General features: G+C 33.8%; 1 protein-coding gene across 1 annotated transcript in view; it reads left to right on the forward strand.

Annotated features, from left to right (window-relative positions):
• The window catches only part of DIAPH2 (diaphanous related formin 2), a 1,001,003-nt gene that overhangs the window by 414,208 nt on the left and 564,868 nt on the right, over positions 1–21,927 (forward strand). Inside the window, exon 21 of the mRNA XM_043571351.1 lies at positions 16,090–16,191. Coding sequence (XP_043427286.1) covers positions 16,090–16,191 — 102 coding nt within the window. The remainder of the gene's footprint in view (positions 1–16,089; positions 16,192–21,927) is intronic.

Raw genomic sequence — 21,927 nt, forward strand, 5'->3', positions numbered from 1 at the left:
ATTTGTTCTAATAAAGAATCACAAACTATAATATTTAGGGGCTAAAAATCTTAGATGACAATGCTAAAATGTGGTTTCAAGAGTGTTTTCGTTTGGCCAGAAATAGGAAGGATGGGATTGCTCTATGACAGCAAAGAAAAGGAAAACTTATTATATAGGTGTAACCTGAAGAAGTATGCCTTTACATAAAAGATGGCAAACAGGATAACCTCCTAAGAAAGGTAAGAAAGAATATGGATGAGAAAAGATATGATATCCCTATCATATTCTAGCTGGTGGAATATTTAAAATATCTTCTTTTTCCTTCTCTTTCAATTGTGGAACCTTTCTTTTATTATATATTTGCTCAGGTGTGGTCATTATCTTCTAAACTGTACACATTATACTCTAATTTTTGTCTTTGTATCTTGATGATAAAATTACAGACCATCAAAAATTAAGGCTAAAATAACCTTTATGAATTTTTTATTTCCCTTATTTTGTTGAAGGATATGCTATCTACTTTGGATATTTGTGGAAGGAGAAACTGAAGCCCAAAGAGGCTTATGTCACATAGCCAATCTGGATCATAACTCATTTCAGACAATGCCCACTTCATTGACTTTTTTTGACCTGTATTGTCTGACCAGTGTTTTTCCCTGCTGTGATATGCAGATGGTTGAAGAGGTTGGAGGAATTTACAGTTGGACAGGAATAAAAAGTAGCCACAAAAAGTTTACTAAATAAAAAGTTTGTGTAATGTCTATCATCAGAAGTCAGAGTAGAAACTAAATTATCCTTCAAAATATTTTCTTCCAGTATTAGAAAATATTATAAATGTCTTATTTGGCACTCATTTTTTGTGTTATGAAATATATAATTAGGTGCCAGGAAATAAAGACTTAATTTTACTTAATGCAATATAAGGGACATTAGATTCTGTTTCTGCATTAATAAGCCACATTTTATTAAAATGAAAGTGTGGTTCAGATACTAATAAGACCATCATTTGTTTTATCTCATATGAAGGATTCAGTGTGATGGATACTTTTTAATGAAATGAAGTCCTTCAGCTTTATGAATAAAATAATATGTCTTTTGGCCTTCATTTTATGATTTTTCTTCAATATATGTATTTGAATAGAGTTGAAAAACTAGTTGCTTCTCAGGAAAAGCAAATAAGGTGTCTGCTTTTCTTCCTTGAGTGCTGTGACTAATTACTACATCATCTCCTTGGAGTTTGTATTCTTCAGTGGTTTATTCTTAAAATACCATTCAGTGTATTGGGGAAAAAAAGCACTATGTTTGGGTTTTAGTTACTTATCATCTTTCTGACCTTGGGCAGTTCGCTTATCTTCTTTTAAATTTCTTGACTATAAACAGGGGAAAATGTGTACTAATAAAACTGTTTTATTATAAAAATTAAATATTAGCATAAATGAAAACACTTGCAAACTGTAAAATGATAAAAAAAAATAGAACACAGATATAGATGAGTCCCTTGGACATCTACTTAGCCCAAACCTCTCACCTTTTTTAGCTATTTAGCTATTTAGTAAAGACAATTCACTCTCCACTTAAACATTCAACCATCATTTGAAAGAACATCCCCAAAATAACTCATATTTCTGTTCTCTCCCCTAAATAGAGGTCTGTGTTCCTTATTTTCTGCATTTCTTTTTATCCTTTCTCTCTTTAACCCTGCCTGAAACTCATCCTGGTTCATCAAGCATTCCTAATTATCCTTTATCTGAAGATTTATTATATCCACTCTTAACCTCCCCTTCCCACAGGACTAGACTTTTATCACTTCAGTAATTTTACAACTATTGTTTCCTAGCTGTTTCTTGACTTTAGGCTGCCACCAGTCTAGTGCATTTTACTTGATTTGACTAGCTTTTCTCTTTCTTCCATCAATTAATTTTTTTCCCTCAAAAAGCAATACCAGTGATTGCCATCTGTTTTTGTTTGTTTTGAACATTGTAGAAAATCTCTAGTGAATCTCAAAAATTTGGTGAATTCTTCAAAATCCTGACTGTGAATGATCTGTACATGATTTAACTTTGCTTTTCTCCATGCCTTTGCACATTCCCTTTCATCTTTTCAGTATCTTCTACATCTTTCAAAATATTACTTAAAGCTCACATTCTCCTAGAAACCCTCCCTACTTTCTATTCCACCTTGAGCTCAACGTTCTTCATCTGCCCATTCAGACTATGTTATTCATAGGTTTTTGGAATGGTTGTTTAAAACGATCTTTGCATATGATGTTGACATTCTAAACTACATCATAGGTGTTCCCTGTTTCAGTTATTTTTTAATCTCTTTTACAACCAGATACATGATATAGTGTTGTGTTTATATGATAGATGTTATGTCATGTGATTTGGTGGTATTTAAAATTAGAGATTGTGAAACTGCTAGACTGAGCCTCTCTGCAGGACCATATTGAGGGGGTGAGCAGTCCATGTTAAGCTTAGTGTTAGATTTATGGATTTCCTTGCCCTGACTGTTTAGGTCTGTGTTATCTCCCAAGGGTTTCTGAGAATTACAAGAGCCACTCCAGCTTCCTTTTTTGAACTAAAGACCTTTATGAAAGTAGACACAAGGATTCCATACATTGTAAAACAGTACTTATATAGACTCATGATTAGTGGTGTGTATTTCTGTTATTCCTAAACATTTCCATCATAGATGGTTCTGCTCTGAAAGTTCTTTTGTGAGAGGTTAAAAACTACCCTGGTTTATGTAGTTTACCCTGACCACAACTATTTTGAGGGAGTGTGGCTTGGCCAAGGGAATATTGGTGGTCTCCATTAACCCAAGTGCATGCAGGCAGTGCTTTTGGCACACTAGATCCAAAGGGAGTAGGCACTAGGTCCAGTTTATATAAGTTCCATGTTGTACATGTTATTAAAAACAAAATCTTGCTATTTCCAGATGAAGAGACTTTCTGTTGGTGATGAGTAGCATCACACATAGGGAGGTTTTTCTTATTGGGTACCATAAATCCACAAAGAACATGTGGAGTAATATAAAGACAACAGATGCTGTGCAGGATGCATATAATATTAAGGTATGCTTCCCCTTTGGACAGGGAACATGCCACAGGTCTACAGAAAGGTGGAGCTTACCTGTACAAGAGTTTGGGAATGTTTACCAGATACCCTTCTTATATCCTGAACATATGGACTCCCCTTATCTGAACTTATGTCCAAGTCTCCTGAGAAGGGCCATTGAGTAAAGTGTCTTAAAGAGGTCAGACCTTCAGAGGATGGATAATTAGTTGATGCTGGAGTGACTGCCTGGATTGGGACTCTATCTGAAGTGAAGCATAGATTCCCCACTGGTAAATTCTGCCTAACCTATTCCAGTCACGGTATAACAAACATATTTGATCACCCTATATTGATATATTGTCTTACATATAATACTTAGTAATCATTTTACTTGGTATTGGTATATATTCCAGATCTTCTCTACATAAAATCTAATCCATTCCTTTACATTTAATGGTAGAGAGGTGGTAAAATTTGCTCAATGGATATTTATAAACATTAACACATGTTGCTAGTTGGGAAAGCAGTGGATTTTTGAGGATTGCAGTGAAGATTGTTTCTGCTTTATATTTGTTAGAAATTGATGCCCCAGGCCAAATGTACTTTATGCATTATTCTCATAGATAATTTGAATACTGCTTTTGGTAGTATTCAAATATTTCAAACAAAATATGTGATTTGTTGTAGGATTTCTTCAATTTTTGTTTGACTAGTTCCTCTTAGTTCATTGTACAAATGAATGCCTAAGCTGGAGTAGTTCAGAATCAAATGATTGCCTCTTATCTCATTTTTTCCCCCAAAACTCAATTGATGGATGGGATATTTGAAGGGGTATGAAACTCCAAAAATTATTTTTTCCTTAGAAAAAGAAAAAAAACTTTGAGGGGCACCTGAGTGGCTCAGTTGCTTAAGCATCTGACTCTTGGTTTCGGCTCAGGTCAATCTCACAGTTCGTGAGTGTCAATCTCACAGTTCGTGAGTTTGGGCCATCATGTCAGGCTCTGCACTGAGGCTGGGTGGGATTCTCTCTCTCCCTCCCTCTCTGCCCCTCTCCCCATCTCTCTCTCAAAATAAATAAATAAACATTTTTTTAAGTTTAAAATAGATAAGTTTAAACCCCAGGGGTTATTATTTAGTCTCTGGAAGAAAAGTAAACTACAGAGTATGTCTAAGCATTGCAAATGTGAAGAGTCATTATCTACATGATGATGACCAACTGAAAAATGTTCCTGAGTGGCTCATCAGAAGAATTCAGTATTGAATTGAATAAGATGAATAGAAGCCTAAGTTCTAAATTTTGAAGATTTATTTGGCTGTATATGCACAGTTAAAAACATAGCATTAATAGAATATAACCATATGTTCCCACATTACCAACATTTATGAAGTCTATCGTTTACTCCTTCTTTCCAGAAGAAATCACTATTCTGAATCTTGGGCTCATGATCCCATGCCTTTCTTATGTTTTCACATGTGGATGTATCCCTAAAATATATGTTAAGTTTAGTCCTCTTTTTTTTCCTTTTGTATGAGTGGAATCACATTACATATATGTTCTATTACTAAATTTTTCACTTTTTTTAAAAAAGATTTAACCATTTTGATGTGTGTAGCTATTTTGTTTTCATTTCCTCCTAGGTATATTGTCACATACTATGAATATTACATGATACATTTGCCTGTCCTATCAGTAAATGATTGGATTGAACAATCCAATATTGTTGGATATAAATTCAGTCGCAGTTGATTACAAATGCATAAACTGGACAAATTTCTGTGTATTGAGATTCATATATTTGATTCTTCCTATCCTTGAACATGGCATGTGTGTCATTTTTACATCATTTTGAACAACTTTCAAAAAACTTTTTTGACACTTCCTAATTTATCTGTTATTCCATATGTTGGTTATTTTTTAACCTAAGTTAAACAATATGTTTACTGTTCCATGCATGTTTGCTTAAATTTACTTGCATATTTAACTTATGTGTATACCTTCCTTCTTGTATAACAGTTTCCTTTAGGATCATTTTCCTTCTTACTGAAACACCTCTTTTTAAACTACCTTTACTGCGATTTTGGTCATACTAAACATTTTAAAATGTATTTGATAATGTTTTATTTCATCCGTGTTCTTAAAAGATATTTGCAATGGATATAGAATTCTAGCTTGCAAATTATTTTCTCTCAGCAGGGTCAACATATTATTTCATCAGTATCTGGTTTTGATTGTTGTTAAGTGAGGTACAGTCTAAATTAACATTCCCTGGAGTTAACCTGTCTGTTCTATTGTTTTATCTTTTTTTTTTTTCATCTTCGGTGTTCTGGAGTTTCATTATGATGTGTATTGGTATAGATTTCTGTTATTCATTCTTCTGTTTATCCTGATTCATTGGGCTTCCTGAATTTAATGATTGCTAATTTATCAATGCTGGAAAATTGTTAGCCATTTTTACTTAGAGTATTATCTGTCTCCAGTGCTCTCTATTCATAGTTGCCTTCTGTAATTCTAATATGCATATTTCACACATTCTCACTCCGTTTAGGTTTCTGTGTTTACATCTCATAGTTTGTCTTTCTGTACTATACTTTAACTGGATTTTTAAGGCCTATTAGTTAGTTTACTAATTCTTTTATGACTTGTGCCTCATCTTCTGTTGCACCTATTCAAATGAATTTCTAATGTCAATTATTATATTTCTTATATCTATAAATTCTTTGTTTTTTCCAATATTATGTCTTGTGTCTTTATAGGTCTAATTCTGTTGTTTGTTTTTGCTGACTCTTACTAATGTTTCTTGCTTCTTTCTGTGTAATCTGTATTTTTATTGTGAACTAATGATTGTTAAAGTTTATCTGTGAAAATACTTGGAAACTGAAGTTTAAAGGTAGTTTCCTGTCTTTCTCTGTATGGCTTATTTCACTTAGCATCAACAGGAACCCATGGGGGAGGCGAAGGAAAAAAAAAAAAAAAGAGGTTAGAGTGGGAGAGAGCCAAAGCATAAGAGACTGTTAAAAACTGAGAACAAACTGAGGGTTGATGGGGGGTGGGAGGGAGGAGAGGGTGGGTGATGGGTATTGAGGAGGGCACCTTTTGGGATGAGCACTGGGTGTTGTATGGAAACCAATTTGACAATAAATTTCATATATTAAAAAAAAAATCTTCAAAAAAATAAATAAATAAATAAATAAAGGTAGTTTCCTTCTTGGAAATTTCCAGATAGTCTTTCGAGGTATTCAACATCAAATGCATTGCAGTACTCTCCTATCAAGACTTCTAAACTGTTAGCACCCTTCAGACTCTACTCTTATCTTAGATAGTTGTATTGACTGTTGTAATACTCAGCTTTGGAAACATCTATATAGAGTACTTAATAGTAATGCATCCTCACATTTGTTTGTGGTAGTTTGTCATGGACATGATAAAGTGATATCTAACGAAACCTGAGTGTAGCATAAACAGGATATTGTATACCTGTTACCTATTTTAATGGATATGAATCTATTATATATCTGAGAATATCAGTTTTGCCACTTATAATGAGAAGATATTTTATATTGCATTGAAATATGTTAATTTAACCTACATGAAGGGAATATAGTCTATACAAGAATATTAATAACATGGATACTATAGGTATTATGTTTAAGAATATATCACAGCTAGACATGGGCATACACACCTCACATGTTATTAAATATTCGTAGTCATTCATTCTGTATATTCTCTATTTTTTTAATTCTTAAGATCACCTTTTAGGTTTAATATGATTTCCAATTTTTATTTTTGTGTACGAAGTGGAACTTCAATGAAATAGAAGATAACTAACATCAAAGGACTTCTGTTATTAATTATCGTCCAGATTAAGTGTAAATCATGTTAATTTTTTTAGAAAGTAATACCTTTTCTCTGCAAATAGGATCATGGCATTAGCAGAAATTGAATTTTTTATGTACAAAATAGTCACAATTTTTCTTTTTATAATTATAGAAGTTGTAAATATATCTGTAATCTCCATTAATCTATAGAGCTAGAACACTTTGAAGAATTTAGTTGAACTCAAATTAGGAAATGTTTAAATAGCATGTGATTTACATGCACATATTTTTTTTACCCAGGAAGTGGTAGAAGTATTCATTTTATTTATTGATTGATTGATTGATATTTTTTATTTTTTAAAATTTACATCCAAATTACATATTTTTGGCTGTAGAATGTAAAAGAAGGGTTGAACCCAAAGAGATTTTGCTGTTAAGAGTTGTCAGAACTTGTGACAGAGTGGTCATTGCCAGTTTGAAAGCTTAGAAGATGGAGAGAATGCCAGTTCTTGTTGGCAGAATAGAGCCATTAGGAGAGGCTGATAAGAAGTAAGGATGAGAGGTCAGAGTGACTATGAATTCTTCTTTAGATTTGTTCAGTTTGATTTAATGATAAGAAATCTAGGTGGGACTGTCAATTAGAAACAAGGAACTTGAGGGGCACCTGGGTGGCTCAGGAGGTTAAGCATCCGACTCTTGACTTTGGCTCAGGTAACGATCTCATGGCTTTGTGGTTTTGAGCCCTGCATTGGGCTCTGCACTGGCAGTGTGGAGCCTGCTTGGGATTCTCTCTCTCACCCTCTCTCTCTGCCCCTCCCCTACTTGCACTGTGTCTGTCTCTCACAAAATAAATTAAAAATAGTCTGTTAAAAAAAAAATGAAAGAAACAAGGAACTCAAAGCTGGATACCCATGGTGAGGGCTGGAGCTTTTTGTTTGGCATTATTAGCCCTGAGGTGATCCTGACCCTGGGAGAGTTGATGAGCTTTTTAGAGGACTGGAGTTAATGTTAAGTCTAAGAATTTAGAACAATTTCTTTAGGAAAAGTTTCCTTACCTGGGACATATTGATGATTAAATAGGAAGGAAACCTGTCAAAACCTGCCTCTTTGGAAGACACAGTTGTTATAGTCCAAGGACAAGAATTTTGTCACCAGGGTTTCAATGCTTATGTGTCCTATTATTGACTAATATATATATATATTTTTAAAGTAATGGCTCTGTAGGGGCACCTGCGTGGCTCAGTTGGTTCAGCATCTGACTTTGGCTCAGGTTCTGATCTCACGGTTCGTGGGTTCGAGCCCCATGTGGAGCTCTGTGCTCACAGCTCAGAGCCTGGAGCCTGCTTTGGATTCGGTGTCTCCCTTTCTCTCTGCCCGTCTCCCACTCACACTCTGTTTCTCTCTTTCTCGAAAAATAAATAACACATTAAAATTTTTTTAAAAAGAGTGGTTCTGTTGAGAGGGCTAGAAAAGCTCCCCCTGAATGCTTTAGACCACTAATCAGCATTTTAATATATTTTAGTTGGCTCTTAGAGGCTATTATAGGAGTTATAGAAATGTTAGGAATTTCAAACCAAAAGGAGAGAATTGTAGCATATCCACCTGACAAATATATATTGGATCAAATGCAACACAAATTACTGTCAGTCATATGTTGATTATGGTTCCACTGTGTAGGCAGGAGTATATGTGGCTCTTTTCAACCTATAATCTTCATGAGGTTAGAATCTCTAGTGGTAACATGGTGGCGATCACATTTTCGGCAGCCAGTATATATTAGCTGAATGGATGAATGAAACACAAAATAAGTATAGAACCAGGCCCAGCATCAAAGTGTATGCCATTTAACTCAAAGAACAAGAGCAGAAAAATATGATTTAAGAATATGAAATATACACATACAATTTGAGACATATGCCATAAAAAAAGTATTGAAAAACATATAATAAAGTAGAATAACTAAGGGATTGAGGTTTTTGACCAGGTATAATGGGGGAGAGTTGTACTAAGATCGCAGAGATTTATTCAGGAGTTTGGGGAAACATTTCTTGTCTAGATAATGAAAAAGGAAATAAAGTATATGTCAACATAAGTTAAAATAATTCTGTTTTATATATATATATATCTTATGTATATACAGATATATAATTCTATATAAAATACAAATGTGTTAAAATTATATATACACACTGTAATATATATTTTAAAGGAATAAATAATAAATTAATAAAAGAAATACTGGCCCTGATTCATTTATGTGGGGAATAATAGACTTAATCACAGTAAACCTAACTCGGCTCTTCTACTAAAATGACTTAATGAGATATAAAAGAAAAAGAAAGGTTATATTTTGGCAAGAAGGAAAGGGCATTATGTTTCAATACTTTCACTTAACTAACCTTTAAGGGTGTAATTAACATTTAAAGGAAATAAAGTTTTGGAAGTATTACAGGGTAATTGAAGAAACATAAAAAGTACTTAAAAGCCCATGGTCTGTTCGGAGAAATTCCTTCAGATAACAGTGGCAGTCATCAGAAAGTGGACTTCTGACGTGTAAAAGATGAAGAAAAATCCGCTTATTTGGTGACATAGTTACTGCTTTCCCCTTTGTTGCTTTCTTTGTGAACTTTTGCTCATTGACATTTTCTAGGATGAAACTTTCATGCTGACTGAGATTTTATCTTTTAAACACAAATCTTGAAGTACTTGAAAGAAGATGGTCAGTAGTAAGTAGGAGCAGTGGGAGGGAGAAATGGAAGGGATTCAACTTTATCACCTCACAATTTGTCATAACCTAAGTTGAATTTTAAAATTTATACTTTCTAGCCTCTACTATTATGAACAGCTTTTCACTTACAGTATAGAGTATGTCTGAGCTCACCTTTGCAATTTATTTAGAGAATCCAAGTAGTGGTAGTATCACTAAGCTACTAAAAGTCAAAAGCTGTTTTAAATGTTTTAAGTTTAAAACACTTGTCTAGTCCACATCAGTTCACCTGTATTTTTCTTGTTCTTGTTCCTAGCTGTTTCAGGTCCCTAACTCTTTACAAAATCCCCTACATTATGTTTTTAAGGGTCTCTGGAAATATCTTACACATCCCATGAACTAAATTTGTCAGCTACTATGTAGCAGCTGTGGGTAATTTTCCTCATTTCCTGTTTTGAACCCTCTCCTAGGGATGACTGTATATGGGAAGAGGGGAGGAGTTTCCCCATAGGGCACAACTATCCTGTGTACTGAAGCCCATTAGGTGCCAAGGGTATGGAGTGTTCTGTGGCAAAATACAGAAATATGTTTCTTCCTTTCCCTCCTTTTTTAATATACTTGATTAGAGGTGTATCAAAGTAGTTCTCATCACTCAGCTCTCCTTTCCACAGCACTCAGACAATTGACTGTGTTGGGGGTGGGCAGGCTGGGCCTGCTGATACATCCAAGAAACACATAAGCTACAGAATCACCCCAATCCTTTTTAAAGTACAGGCTCTCTTCCTGAATTTTAAAATGCAGGTTGGCTTTCTTATTGCCTGATACACTTCAGTTAGGCAGCAAATTTCTCTCCCAGGACTCTCCTTAGTCCACCATATAAATGGACTCTTAGGTGATTCATAGGGCTGTCCACTTTAGTCTCAAAATATGCGTTGAACCTAAATAATGTTTTTCATTTTCTCTCTTGACATGCTTTTGATGAATAGGTAAAAGAAAGTAGAAGCAAATGAGTACTGGTATGTCTCTCTTCTGTCGTCTTACCCTCCTGCTTCTTCTGTTCAGGAATTTATGGGCATGAAAACATTAATGTTCAATCTTACACTACATATCTGTATATAAAGTTTAGTACATATGTAAAAAAAAACAGTCAACAGCCAACATATTGGCTATGATGGCCACTTACAACATGGGATTCTAGAGGAAGGTAATTCATTAAACACTAAGTAGTATATTGGTAGTCTGTGTATTATACACATGAAAGAGAGAGTGAGTTTTATTCCAAATCTTACTTGTAAATAGAACCTACTAAGCGCTGGAAGTTATATAAGTTTGCAACTCAGACATAAAACCACATCCAGAATCAAAATACATCTAAGCCCACTGAATGTGTTAAATATTTCATATAGCTGAACAGAAAAAGAAAAGATATGTCACCTACTGTGGAGTCTGCATTCTGAAAACGTGTTAACAGGTTACCTATAGCTAGAAGAGAAACAGAATAACATTTCACATTCTGAGCTAAAATTTTATTTTAGACTTGATTCATTCTAGTTTGCATGTTGTCATGGTTAAAATTGATATGGAAATTTAGAAGTATACAGAATTGAGATCTTTAATAATTTTAATTCTGTTCTTAATCTTTCTGGTTTAGTTGCCCTGTCGTGAAAATTATGAAGTTCACAAACTGATTTTTTTGTTTTTCATAATGTATATTTTATGAACAATCCCATTAACAGAAAAATAAAACAAAGACAATTGAGTAATTTACATGCATTGAAAATATTCTGGAAAAATGGAAATACCTTGTTATTTACTTACCTTTTCATTTCATCAAAGAAAATTATATTAATGAGGCAAAATAATGGATGTTCTTAATTTCATTTGGTTGTATATATGTTCTTATGTCAATATTGGTATTTTTTTAAGTGAAAGGACATAATATTTTAAATTTAGTCTTATTAGTTACTCAATGGATGCCATTATAGGCCTAAAATTTAATGGAAATGTAAAATTAACTAGGAAGAGGGAAAAATATAAGCAGAGTGAACAAAAGAGAACTTAAAGTGGGGCAAGATGCAGTTGTTTCCCATGGGATTTATGCTATATGTTGCCTACTGTATTTTCTTAGTGTGTATTTGTATTTATTAAGGAATATTGATCTGAAGTAATTGTCTTATTAAAAAAAATGAAGTAGTTGACTTGTGCCTTAGACCAATTTTAGTATCAGTGCAATGATGGCTTCATAGAATGAGTTAGGAAGTGTTCTGTTCCCCCCTCTTAATGTTTTTGGAAGAGATTGAAAAGGCTTGGTGTTAATTCTTTTTTACATATTTGGTGGAATTCACCAGTGAACCTAACAGGTCCTGAGCCTTTCTTTGTTGGGAAGTTTTGATTACTTACACAATCTCCTTACTTCTAACAGGTCTACCCAGATTTTCAGGTGTTTTTTTTTTTTTTTTTTGACTCAGTCTTGGTAGTTTGTGTGTTTCAAGGAATTTGTCAATTTCTTCAAGGTTATCCAGTTTTTTGGCGTACAGTTTTTCATCGCATGCTCTTAGAATCTTTTTTTATGTTTTTAAATTTTTTTAATGTTTTTATTTATTTTTGAGACAGAGAGAGACACAGCATGAGCAGGGGAGGGGCAGAGAGAGGGGGAGGCACAGAATCTGAAGCAGGCTCCAGGCTCTGAGCTGTCAGCACAGAGCCCGACTCAGGGCTTGGACTCACGGAGTGTGAGATCATGACCTGAGCTGAAGTCAGATGCTCAACCGACTGAGCCATCCAGGTGCCCCAGACTCTCTTTCATTTTTATAAAATCAATAATAATGTCTCAACTGTTATTACTGATTTTAGTTATTAGAGTCTTCTGTCTTTTTTTTTCTTAGTCTAACTAAAGATTTGTCAATTTTGGAATTAACTTTTATTTTAAATAATTTTCCTCTATTGGTTTTTCATATCTCTAATTAATTAATTATTTTAATTTATGTACTTTTTTTTTTTGCTTATTTTAATTTATGTACTTCTTTCTTACTGCTTGCTTTGGCTTAAGTGTGCTTTTCCTCTAGTTCCTTAAAGTGTACAGTTAGGTTATTGATTTGAAACCTTTCTTCTTTTTTAATGTAGATGCTTATTACTACAAATCTTCCTTTTAGTACTGTCTTTGCTGAATTCCATAAGTTTTAGCATGTTGTTTTCATTTTCATTAATATCAAGGTATTTTCTAATTTCCCTTGTGATTTCTTCTATGACCCATTGCTTATTTGCTTATTCTGTATATTTGTGAATTTTCCACTTTTCCTTCAGTTATTTATTTCTAACGACATTTCCATTATGATCAAAAAAGATACTTTGCATGATTTAAGTCTACTAAAATTTATTAGGACTTATTGTGTGGTCTGATATGTGATATATCTTGGAGCATGTTCCATGTGCACTTAAGAAGGCACATTCTGCTGTTGTTAAGAGGAGTGTTTTGTATAGATTAGGTCTAATCAGATTATAGTGTTGTCCAAATTCTCAATTTCCTTGTTATTTTTCTTTCTTCTTGTTATATCCATTATTGAAAGTTGAATATTAAATATCCCACATATTATTTCAGAATTGCCTTTTTGTCCTTTCAATTCTGTCAATTTTTATTTCATATATTTTTTAGCTCTTGTGGACATGTACTGTAATAATATTATCTTCTTGATGGGTTGAACATTTTATCAATATAGAATATCCTTCTTTGTCTCTTGTTACTTTTTTTAAATTTAAGTCTATTTTGTCTGACAATAATATAGCCACCACAGTTTGGTTTTGTGTGATGTGTGGGTGTGTATGTGGTTACTATTTACATGGAATATATTTTTCTGTTCTTTTGCTTTCAACCTCTTGTGTCTTTTTATCTAAAACTGAGTCTCATGTAGACTGCATATAGATAGATATGTTTGCTTTTAAATCCAATCTTCCAAACTTTTACTTTTAATGAGAATTTAATTCATTTACTTTTAAAGTAATTATTCATAAGGAAGGGCTTAGTTCTTCCATTAAGCTGTTTTGTGTATCACATGTTTTTTATTCCTTAATTTCTCTATTATTATCTATTTTTGTATTTGTTTATTTTTGTTGCCTAGTATTTTGATTCCCATCTTTATTTTTGCGTGATTTTCTGTCACTATTAGTTCCTTTAGGGATTACAATTGATATCTTAAACTTAAGACACCCGAGTTTTAATAATACAAAATTAGTTTAAATAACATACATTGTTCCTATACATATTTATCCCTTTTATACTGTTTTTGTCACAGATTACATGGTTATACATTGTATGATCATTAATTTATATTTATAATTATTGTGTTATGCATTTGCCTTTTAACTCATATAGAAACAAGAGTTATAAACCAAAAGTACAATAACTTTTTTTTTAATGTTTACCTATGTAATTACCTTTATAATTGCTTGTTTCTTTTGTCTTTGAGTTACTGTTTAGTGTCCTTTTATTTCTGCCTGTAGGTCTTCCATTAGTGTTTCTTGCAGAACAGGTTTGCTAGCAATAAATTATATTTGTTGTTGTTGTTAATTTGAGAATGTCTTAGTTTCTCCATTATTATTTAAAAGAGGATACTTTTATTGGATACAGAATTCTTGTTTGACAGTGTTTATTTCAGGACTTAAAATATGTTATTCTACTACCTTTTAGCTTCCATTGGAAAAATCAGATATTAATCTCATTGTGGGTCCCTTAAATGTGACAATTCACTTCCCTCTTGCTATTTTAAAATCACTCCTCTTTTTGATCCAAAGTGCCTCAGTGTGGACTTCTTTGAAGTCCTGCTCAGAGCTGATGTATTTGTTCATGGTTTGCTTTCGGTCATTGAACATATTTAAAATGTTTAAATGTTGATTTAATGTTTTTGACTACTAATTCCAAAATTGAGCTTCTTCAGGTATTTTTTCTGTGGTATTCTTTTATTTTTCCTGTTTAGCTTAAGGTTGCCTATTTTTTTGCATGCTTTGTCTTTTTTTGGTTTTGTTGAGAATTGGACTTTTGAGTATATTATAACTCTGGAAACTTGATTTTTCTACTCCCCACAGATGGCTGATGTTTGTTTCCTGACGGCTGTAGCTATTTGTTTGTAATTTCTCTAAACAACTGCTGCAAGCTGTATATTTTTTGGGTGTGGTTACTCGATCTTGGGTTTAATTAACTCTGCTGTCAGCCAGTGATCTGACAAAGATTTCCTTAAAATGTCTGGTTCCAAAAAGCAGGGGAAGTGTTTCTGTCTATTTAAGTCTTCTGATAGATGCCATCTGGGGAAGCTACTGCAACCAACCCAAAAGGGTTGAAATCAAGACAGGCACCTACACAGGTCCTTCAGTGAACTGCCAAACCAACCAAAATGTACCTCCTCAAATTTTGGAGAACAAGATCCCTACTGCCCACCCTGGCATCAGCCAGCCCCTCAAGGACTCAGGCACTATCTTCACGGTGGTGCTGAGGAATGGGTTTTGATATCTCTTTTGTACGTGTCATTCTCTTACCAGAGAACACCAGTGTATCCCTTCAACAAACATGTACCTTGTTGTAAGCATCCAATCAAGTTTCAGTGTTTTGAAATAGTTTATTTAAATTGCTCTTTCTAGCTTACTGATTGCTTTGGTGGTGGGCCCAATCCCTGGAGCTGACTTTTCTGCCATTTTGTGTCAACCCTACTTTCTTAAATCTTATTTTCCTGCTTTTATTCCTTGTCTGTCTTTTGAAATCCTATACAAGTCCCCAAAATGTTGGTTGCATGCTAATATAATGATAATAAGAATTATACCATAGATCAAGATAAACTAGGTTGAGAGGAATTAATCAATTTTGATTCTCTTAGGTATCTAACTTGAACATATATCAGACTCCATCACTTTTGCTTAATTCTCCATTAAAGTGGTAATGTATTATGTATGTAAATACTGGTGTAGATAATGGGAGATTTTTTTTACAGGCTTGGTGTACCTTTTTTAAAAATTTTTTTTAATGTGTATTTATTTTTGAGACAGAGAGAGACAGAGCATGAACGGGGGAGGGTCAGAGAGAGGGAGACACAGAATCTGAAACAGGCTCCAGGCTCTGAGCTGTCATCACAGAGCCAACGCGGGGCTCGAACTCATGGACTTTGAGATCATGACCTGAGCTGAAGTCAGCCGCTTAACCGACTGAGCCACCCAGGCGCCCCTTGGTGTGCTTTATAAGGTTAAAGATTATTCCAAATTTTGCCAATTATGAAGAGTACGGTTGACTTCTGTTATTATTGTACATGCATTAATTCAGCATAGTATTTTTCTGTTTTCCATATGAATTGACTAATGGAAAATAAAGCTCAAAAATTATGCTATATATTTAAGGCACGGTATGTTAGTCAATTTTTCAATGTCATTTATTTCCATTTGATCTTAGCAAAAAATAAATTTACTTTCCTAATCACTTTTAGAGTTGTTGATGCAAATTTACTAGCCCTGGTAATATTAAGTTTTTATACTTTTCTTTTGTTTTAGAACCTTGTAAAACATCTTCCTGAGCAGAAAGTACTCTGTGAATTAGCACAGCTGAGGAATGAGTATCATGACCTCAGTGAGCCTGAACAGTTTGGAGTTGTGGTATGTATCTAGCATAAGGGCCCACAAACTCAACTGGGGTGTAACACTTGTCAGAAATAATGAAAAGGACATTTCAATTGCTGATTTTTTTCAAACTATACAACTACATAATTTAATATAACATTGGCTGTCAGAAAAAAAAATATTATTTATCATGGTATTGAAACATAAAGAAATTTCTATTTCTATTTTACAGAATACTTCAAGATATCTCCTGGGAGCTCTTCCATACTAGTGCTGATATTTAATTCTATTAATACATGAAAAGTAGTATATTTATTGTATTGGCTATTTTTTTCTTTTATTTAGACCTTGATGTTAGAGTTTGCCCCCCTTCCAAATTTAAGCTAAATGAAAGAGTAGTAACTAGATAAATAACAATATTCTAAAAACTTTTTTTGTGGCATGAACTGTGTCAGAGAAAGCACAGAATTTTCAGATTTCCTCTGGAGTGTTATTAATTAAGTGAAAGCTTTAAATACACTGTTTTGGGAAGAAAATTCTCATTAAAATATCGTGCTTTAATATGTTTAAATCATTATTGGAATGAGTTGTTTCCTCACCCCCTCTTCATTTTAAGGGGTACAAAGGATGACTATATATAAATTATGTATTACAGAATATAGTTACATGTTTTAGTCATTCCCCAAACCTGCTATTGAAATAATGGGCAAAGCAAAAATGGGAAAGAGGAGATGGTGATTTATTTAATTTCTTGGAGGAAAAGCTATTTTTAACTTCCATATTCAATACAAGTTGGTTTACTTTATGGAGAAGCAGCTGTATTATGTATTATGGCTCCCTGACAATTTCCTATATGAATACTAAGACTCAAAATTAACATTGGAACTAGTAGTCAAATACTGTCCTTCATCAAATATTTTATTACCTTTTTAATAGTAATATATTTTAATTGATATGATTTGGTACTTTGCAATTTAAAACTCTTGATTAAAGTCAAAATGTGATAGGGCAGAGAGCATTCCTTTTGAACATGTGCAATAAATTCTTGCCCACATTTAGAGCTTATTAATTCTCAGATATGGCATTGGAAATACTGCTATGGGAAGATTCTGTCAAATCCCTGAAAATAAAATCAGGAGTGTATATTTGAGATGAGATAGACCTAAGGTAAAGTACCTGAGGAAGATATTTTTCTCTTTTTGAATTATGCAAATTATTCCAGTTGAACTGGCTAGATATTACTGATTAAATCACAGAGCTTTAGTGCAATATTAAATAATAAAATTTTCTAGACCAAAGTCCACATTTGAAACCGAAGGTGCTTGAATTCATAGTATAATTGAAGCAGAGCTATATACTATCTGAGAATTCAGCTGTGCCAAGATGGTTATGAGTTTTACAGTAGGTCCACTAAACAGTTTTTCTGAGGCCATTTTTTTTTTTCCTGAATGCAGTTTATCTTGGAAGATGTATTAGTTTTTCAAGCAAGTCCTTCAAGAGGAATATCCTTGGTGCCACACTGAGGAAATTAAGTTTGGGGACATAAAAAGCAATATACCTTCTGAATTAAAAGCAAAATAGAAAATGGAAGAGATTTCTTGTTTATGCACATAACCATAAATAATTCCAGGGCTGTGTACATGAAGTAACCTGGTCCCCATATTTAACTCTCTCATCCTTAGTTACATGCCTGTAGGGAGAAAAAAGTCAAGGACATTACAAAGTAATTAATGCTACATAAATTACCCAAGGTAGTATCCATCAGGTTTTGCCAAATAAAGTTTAGATAATCTCCTATCTAGGAAAATATTTTTGAAATAATGATAGGCCTTAGTCTTTTGAGCACCAGCTATTATTGTTGCCATTATTGTTTATAGAAACAGAATGTATTGGGATGCTTATAATATCTTGTATACAATAGGCAGTAAATTTTATTGAATTGAATTATATGATGATTATTGAACTCAAGTATGAGGCCGAGATTAAAAAGAGCATATTTTAAGTCTGTAAAAGCAAAACTTATGTTAAAACATATTTCTCCAAGTCAATGCTAAAACTAAATTAACTTCTTTGTGAATACACCCAAATACTTTTTAATCCTCAAAATATATTGACAGCCTACATTTAGGAAAGCTTCTCAAGTGTAGAATCATCTGCACTAATGGGAGAGTCTCCAAACTGGTTGTCTTGCTTCTCTGCTAATTCCCCCATCAACAATTAGTGTAGTCTACTTAAAATCTATATCCGACATGTGATTTCTGTGTCCAAAACTTTCAGTGTCTCCCAGAATTTACAGAATAAAATCTGATCTCCTTAGTATTCTCATTCTGCTCGTAACTCTGTGTCTTTATATCCTGTTCTCTTTGGTGAACTGAGTGAATTGGTGTCTTTATGACATTTTAGCTTTTACCGCAGCAGGATTCTCACTGCCATTTCAGCAGTTATTTTACTTGTTCCTATTCAGTGACCTTTCATTTTTCTATAGTGGCTATATCATATCTTACCTGCTCTTCTTAAGTCTTCTAACCTCCCCCTACTCTTTCTTTTCACTTACTACCAACCGTCTAATCTTTTACACACCAGAGTAAAAGGAAAGCACTTAGGCTTCAGAACCTCCAATATCTCTTCTTCCTATGAAGCTATCTCTAGCCATATCTTTTATTAACATATTGTCTGTCAAACCTCAGAAAAAGGGATAGATTATTATTATAACTAATTTGTTGTTGCTCTTCTTATTTACAGAAACAATGCATTAAGGAGCTACTGTGTATGATACTATGTTAAGCATTTTTATATTCACCATCTTATGTATTATTTGTATCTATGAAGTTTGCACTTTTATTAGCTCCATATTATGAATGAGGAAACCCAGGTGAAGGAAGGCTAGGGACTTTGTCCCAAGGTTACATAGCAAGTACTAGATGCATAATTCAAACCCAGGCAGTCTGATATAGACAGTGCTTTTATTCATTTTTATTTTAAAATTTTATTTATTTTTATATAGATATATTTTTATTTGAATTTTAGTTACTTAGAATACAGTGCGATATTAGTTTCAGGAGTAGAATTCAGTGATTCATCACTTACTTACAACACCCAGTGCTCCTCCCAACAAGTGCCCTCCTTACTACCCATCTAGCCCATCTCCAACCCACCTCCCTCCCATCAACCCTCAGTTTGTTCCATATCATAAGAGTCTCTTGTGGTTTATTTCCTTCTCTTTTCTCCCCCGACCCACTTTCCATATGTGCATTTGTTTTGTTTCTAAAATTCCACATATGAGTGAAATCATATGGTATTTGTCTTTCTCTGATTTATTTTGCTTAGAATAATACATTCTAGCTCCATCTGTGTCATTGCAAATGTCAAGATTTCATTCGTTTTGATGGCTGAATGATATTTCACTGTATGTATTTATTTTATTGAAGAATAGTTGACATACAATATTGTATTAGTTTCAGGTGTACAAGATAGTGCTTCAATATTTATATAAGTTACAATGTTACATTACATACGTAACACACATCACCACCACCACCACCACACCTTTATCTATTAATTCACTGATGTACATTTAGGTTCCTTCCGTATCCTGGATATTATAAATACTGCTGTGATGAACATAAGGGTGCATATCTTTTCAATTGTTTCAAATTGTTTTTGTTTCCTACTGATAAATAGTACTTTTAACTGCTATACTGTTCTATTGTGTGTGTGTGTGTGTGTGTGTGTGAGAGAGAGAGAGAGAGAGAGAGAGAGAGAGAGAGAGATGCTCTACTATATGCTAATTTACTTGTCTGTGTTTTGAGCATTATTGTCTCTTGCCTGCTTTAGAGTTCTGTTTTTATTATATCTTCAGTTTCTCATTCTGCAGTTTGACTTCCTCTTCAGAAAAAATAAAACTTAAGTCCCTAACTTCCTAAAACTGAATAAACTGATAGCTGGATAGATGAATGAGTGAAAATCATTTCTTGACCCTGAGATCCCTGATAGCTGCTGCTCTGTCTCCATTTCCTATCATCTGTTTTTTTTTCAAAGATTAGTTTTCTTTTCCTCTACTTCATTGCTTCTCATGTACTATTCAACAAACAACAATCAGAATTCTGCCTTGAACAATGCGTTGAAAATTACCTAAGAGAGGTCATTAATTACCTCCTAATTGAATCTAGAATACACATCTGATCTACTCTTCATCTGTGTCATTACCACCTTAGCCCCAAGCCAGCATCATCATTCTCTTTAACAGTTATGATATACTTTTAGCTTCTTGTCCCCACTCATGCTTTTGCCTTTCTCCAAGTTAATCTCAGTGCAGCTCTCAAATGTGGCATTTCTAGAGTTTTTTGTATTGCATCATATAATTTATCTGATTAAACCATCAGTGCTGTTGTGTGGCACTAAGGCTACAATATAAACTCCTCACCAGGATTTACCACCTCTCTCACTTTTATCTCCTGTTGCTTGGCTTCTTGCTCATGTTCCCTCAGCCACACTGTATTTTATTTTTCACTTTTTTGAATTTACCATGCTCTTTCCTGCCTCTGGCAGGAGATTACACATGCTGCCTCCTCTTACACTCACTTGCTGCCTGCCTCTTTCCTGCTTATTCTTCCAGTCTCGGCTTAAAGTTCATTTTGCCAGTGATGCCTTCACTTACCTATCAGTCAAAATTCAGTCTTCCTATTAAAATCCCTCAGAGCGCTACTTTTCCTTTATCTTTCTAGAAGTTATCATGGTTTGTAGTTATTTGTAAGGTTGTTTATTTAACATCTGTAAATCCCCGCTAGATTGCAACTTTTTCAAGTGCATGCATCATGCTGATTTTATTCACATAGTATACACTTAACATATATTTGCTGAATGTATTAACTCGAATGCAAAATCAAGCAAAATCAAGCGGGCTCTTTTTAGTCCTGATTCTGTATCCATATGGTACTGGGTAACATGGAAGGATTTAACCTCCTTATTGAAAACTTTTCTTTATTTACCTTCTCTAACAATAAATACTCTTTCCTGATTTCATCCCTATGACCACTGCCAGTGCCCTGTGGAGTTTCCATTATCATATAATTTCTTGGATAAAAAAAAAACAAATCTCATCAGTTAGGAATAATCATATGTTAGAAGTGAGATCATTCCTGTAAGATTCATTAAAATCACCATCATCAAAAAACAATCAAATTGGCAAACCTGGGGAAAAACATGGCTTTGACTTTTTGAAAGAAATAAATTTATCTGAGACAGTGACTGGGCTGCTAAGCTTTCTCTAAACTTTTTGGGTCTTTTTAGCAGCCACATCTTTGGGCTTGCTTGTATTCATATTTAATAAGCTAAGAAGAAACAAATAAAAGGGGAAACAGAAAAAAGAAACTAATAATAAAATTCACTGACCTTTTCCTCTGTATAGAGGCAGACCACCTGGTAAGAGGGATGTTCTAGTCCCCACACCTATGATCAATAATTCTTTTCTTTACTGGGGGTAGATTGTCTGCATAGCTTCCCACTGATTTGTCCTCCAACCTGCCTCCCACAGAACTGAATTGGGTACATTGTTGTAATTATGTGCTGTACTTTTACTGGGGGAAAAACATATATCTTTGAAAGCTTTGCCAGTTAGAACCCCAGCAGGAGCTTTTAGATTCTTTAGAAAGTGTATGCAGCTCAGCTGTTCTCAAACCTCAGAGCTGTGGAAATTCCCACTTGTTTTGCAGTGAGGATGGAGACCTATACTGTGTGTCTATTAAACTAACACATCTTCTGAAAAAGAAGACA

The sequence above is a fragment of the Prionailurus bengalensis genome, chromosome X (genome assembly GCF_016509475.1).
Source record: "Prionailurus bengalensis isolate Pbe53 chromosome X, Fcat_Pben_1.1_paternal_pri, whole genome shotgun sequence".
Taxonomy (NCBI): Eukaryota; Metazoa; Chordata; class Mammalia; order Carnivora; family Felidae; genus Prionailurus; species Prionailurus bengalensis.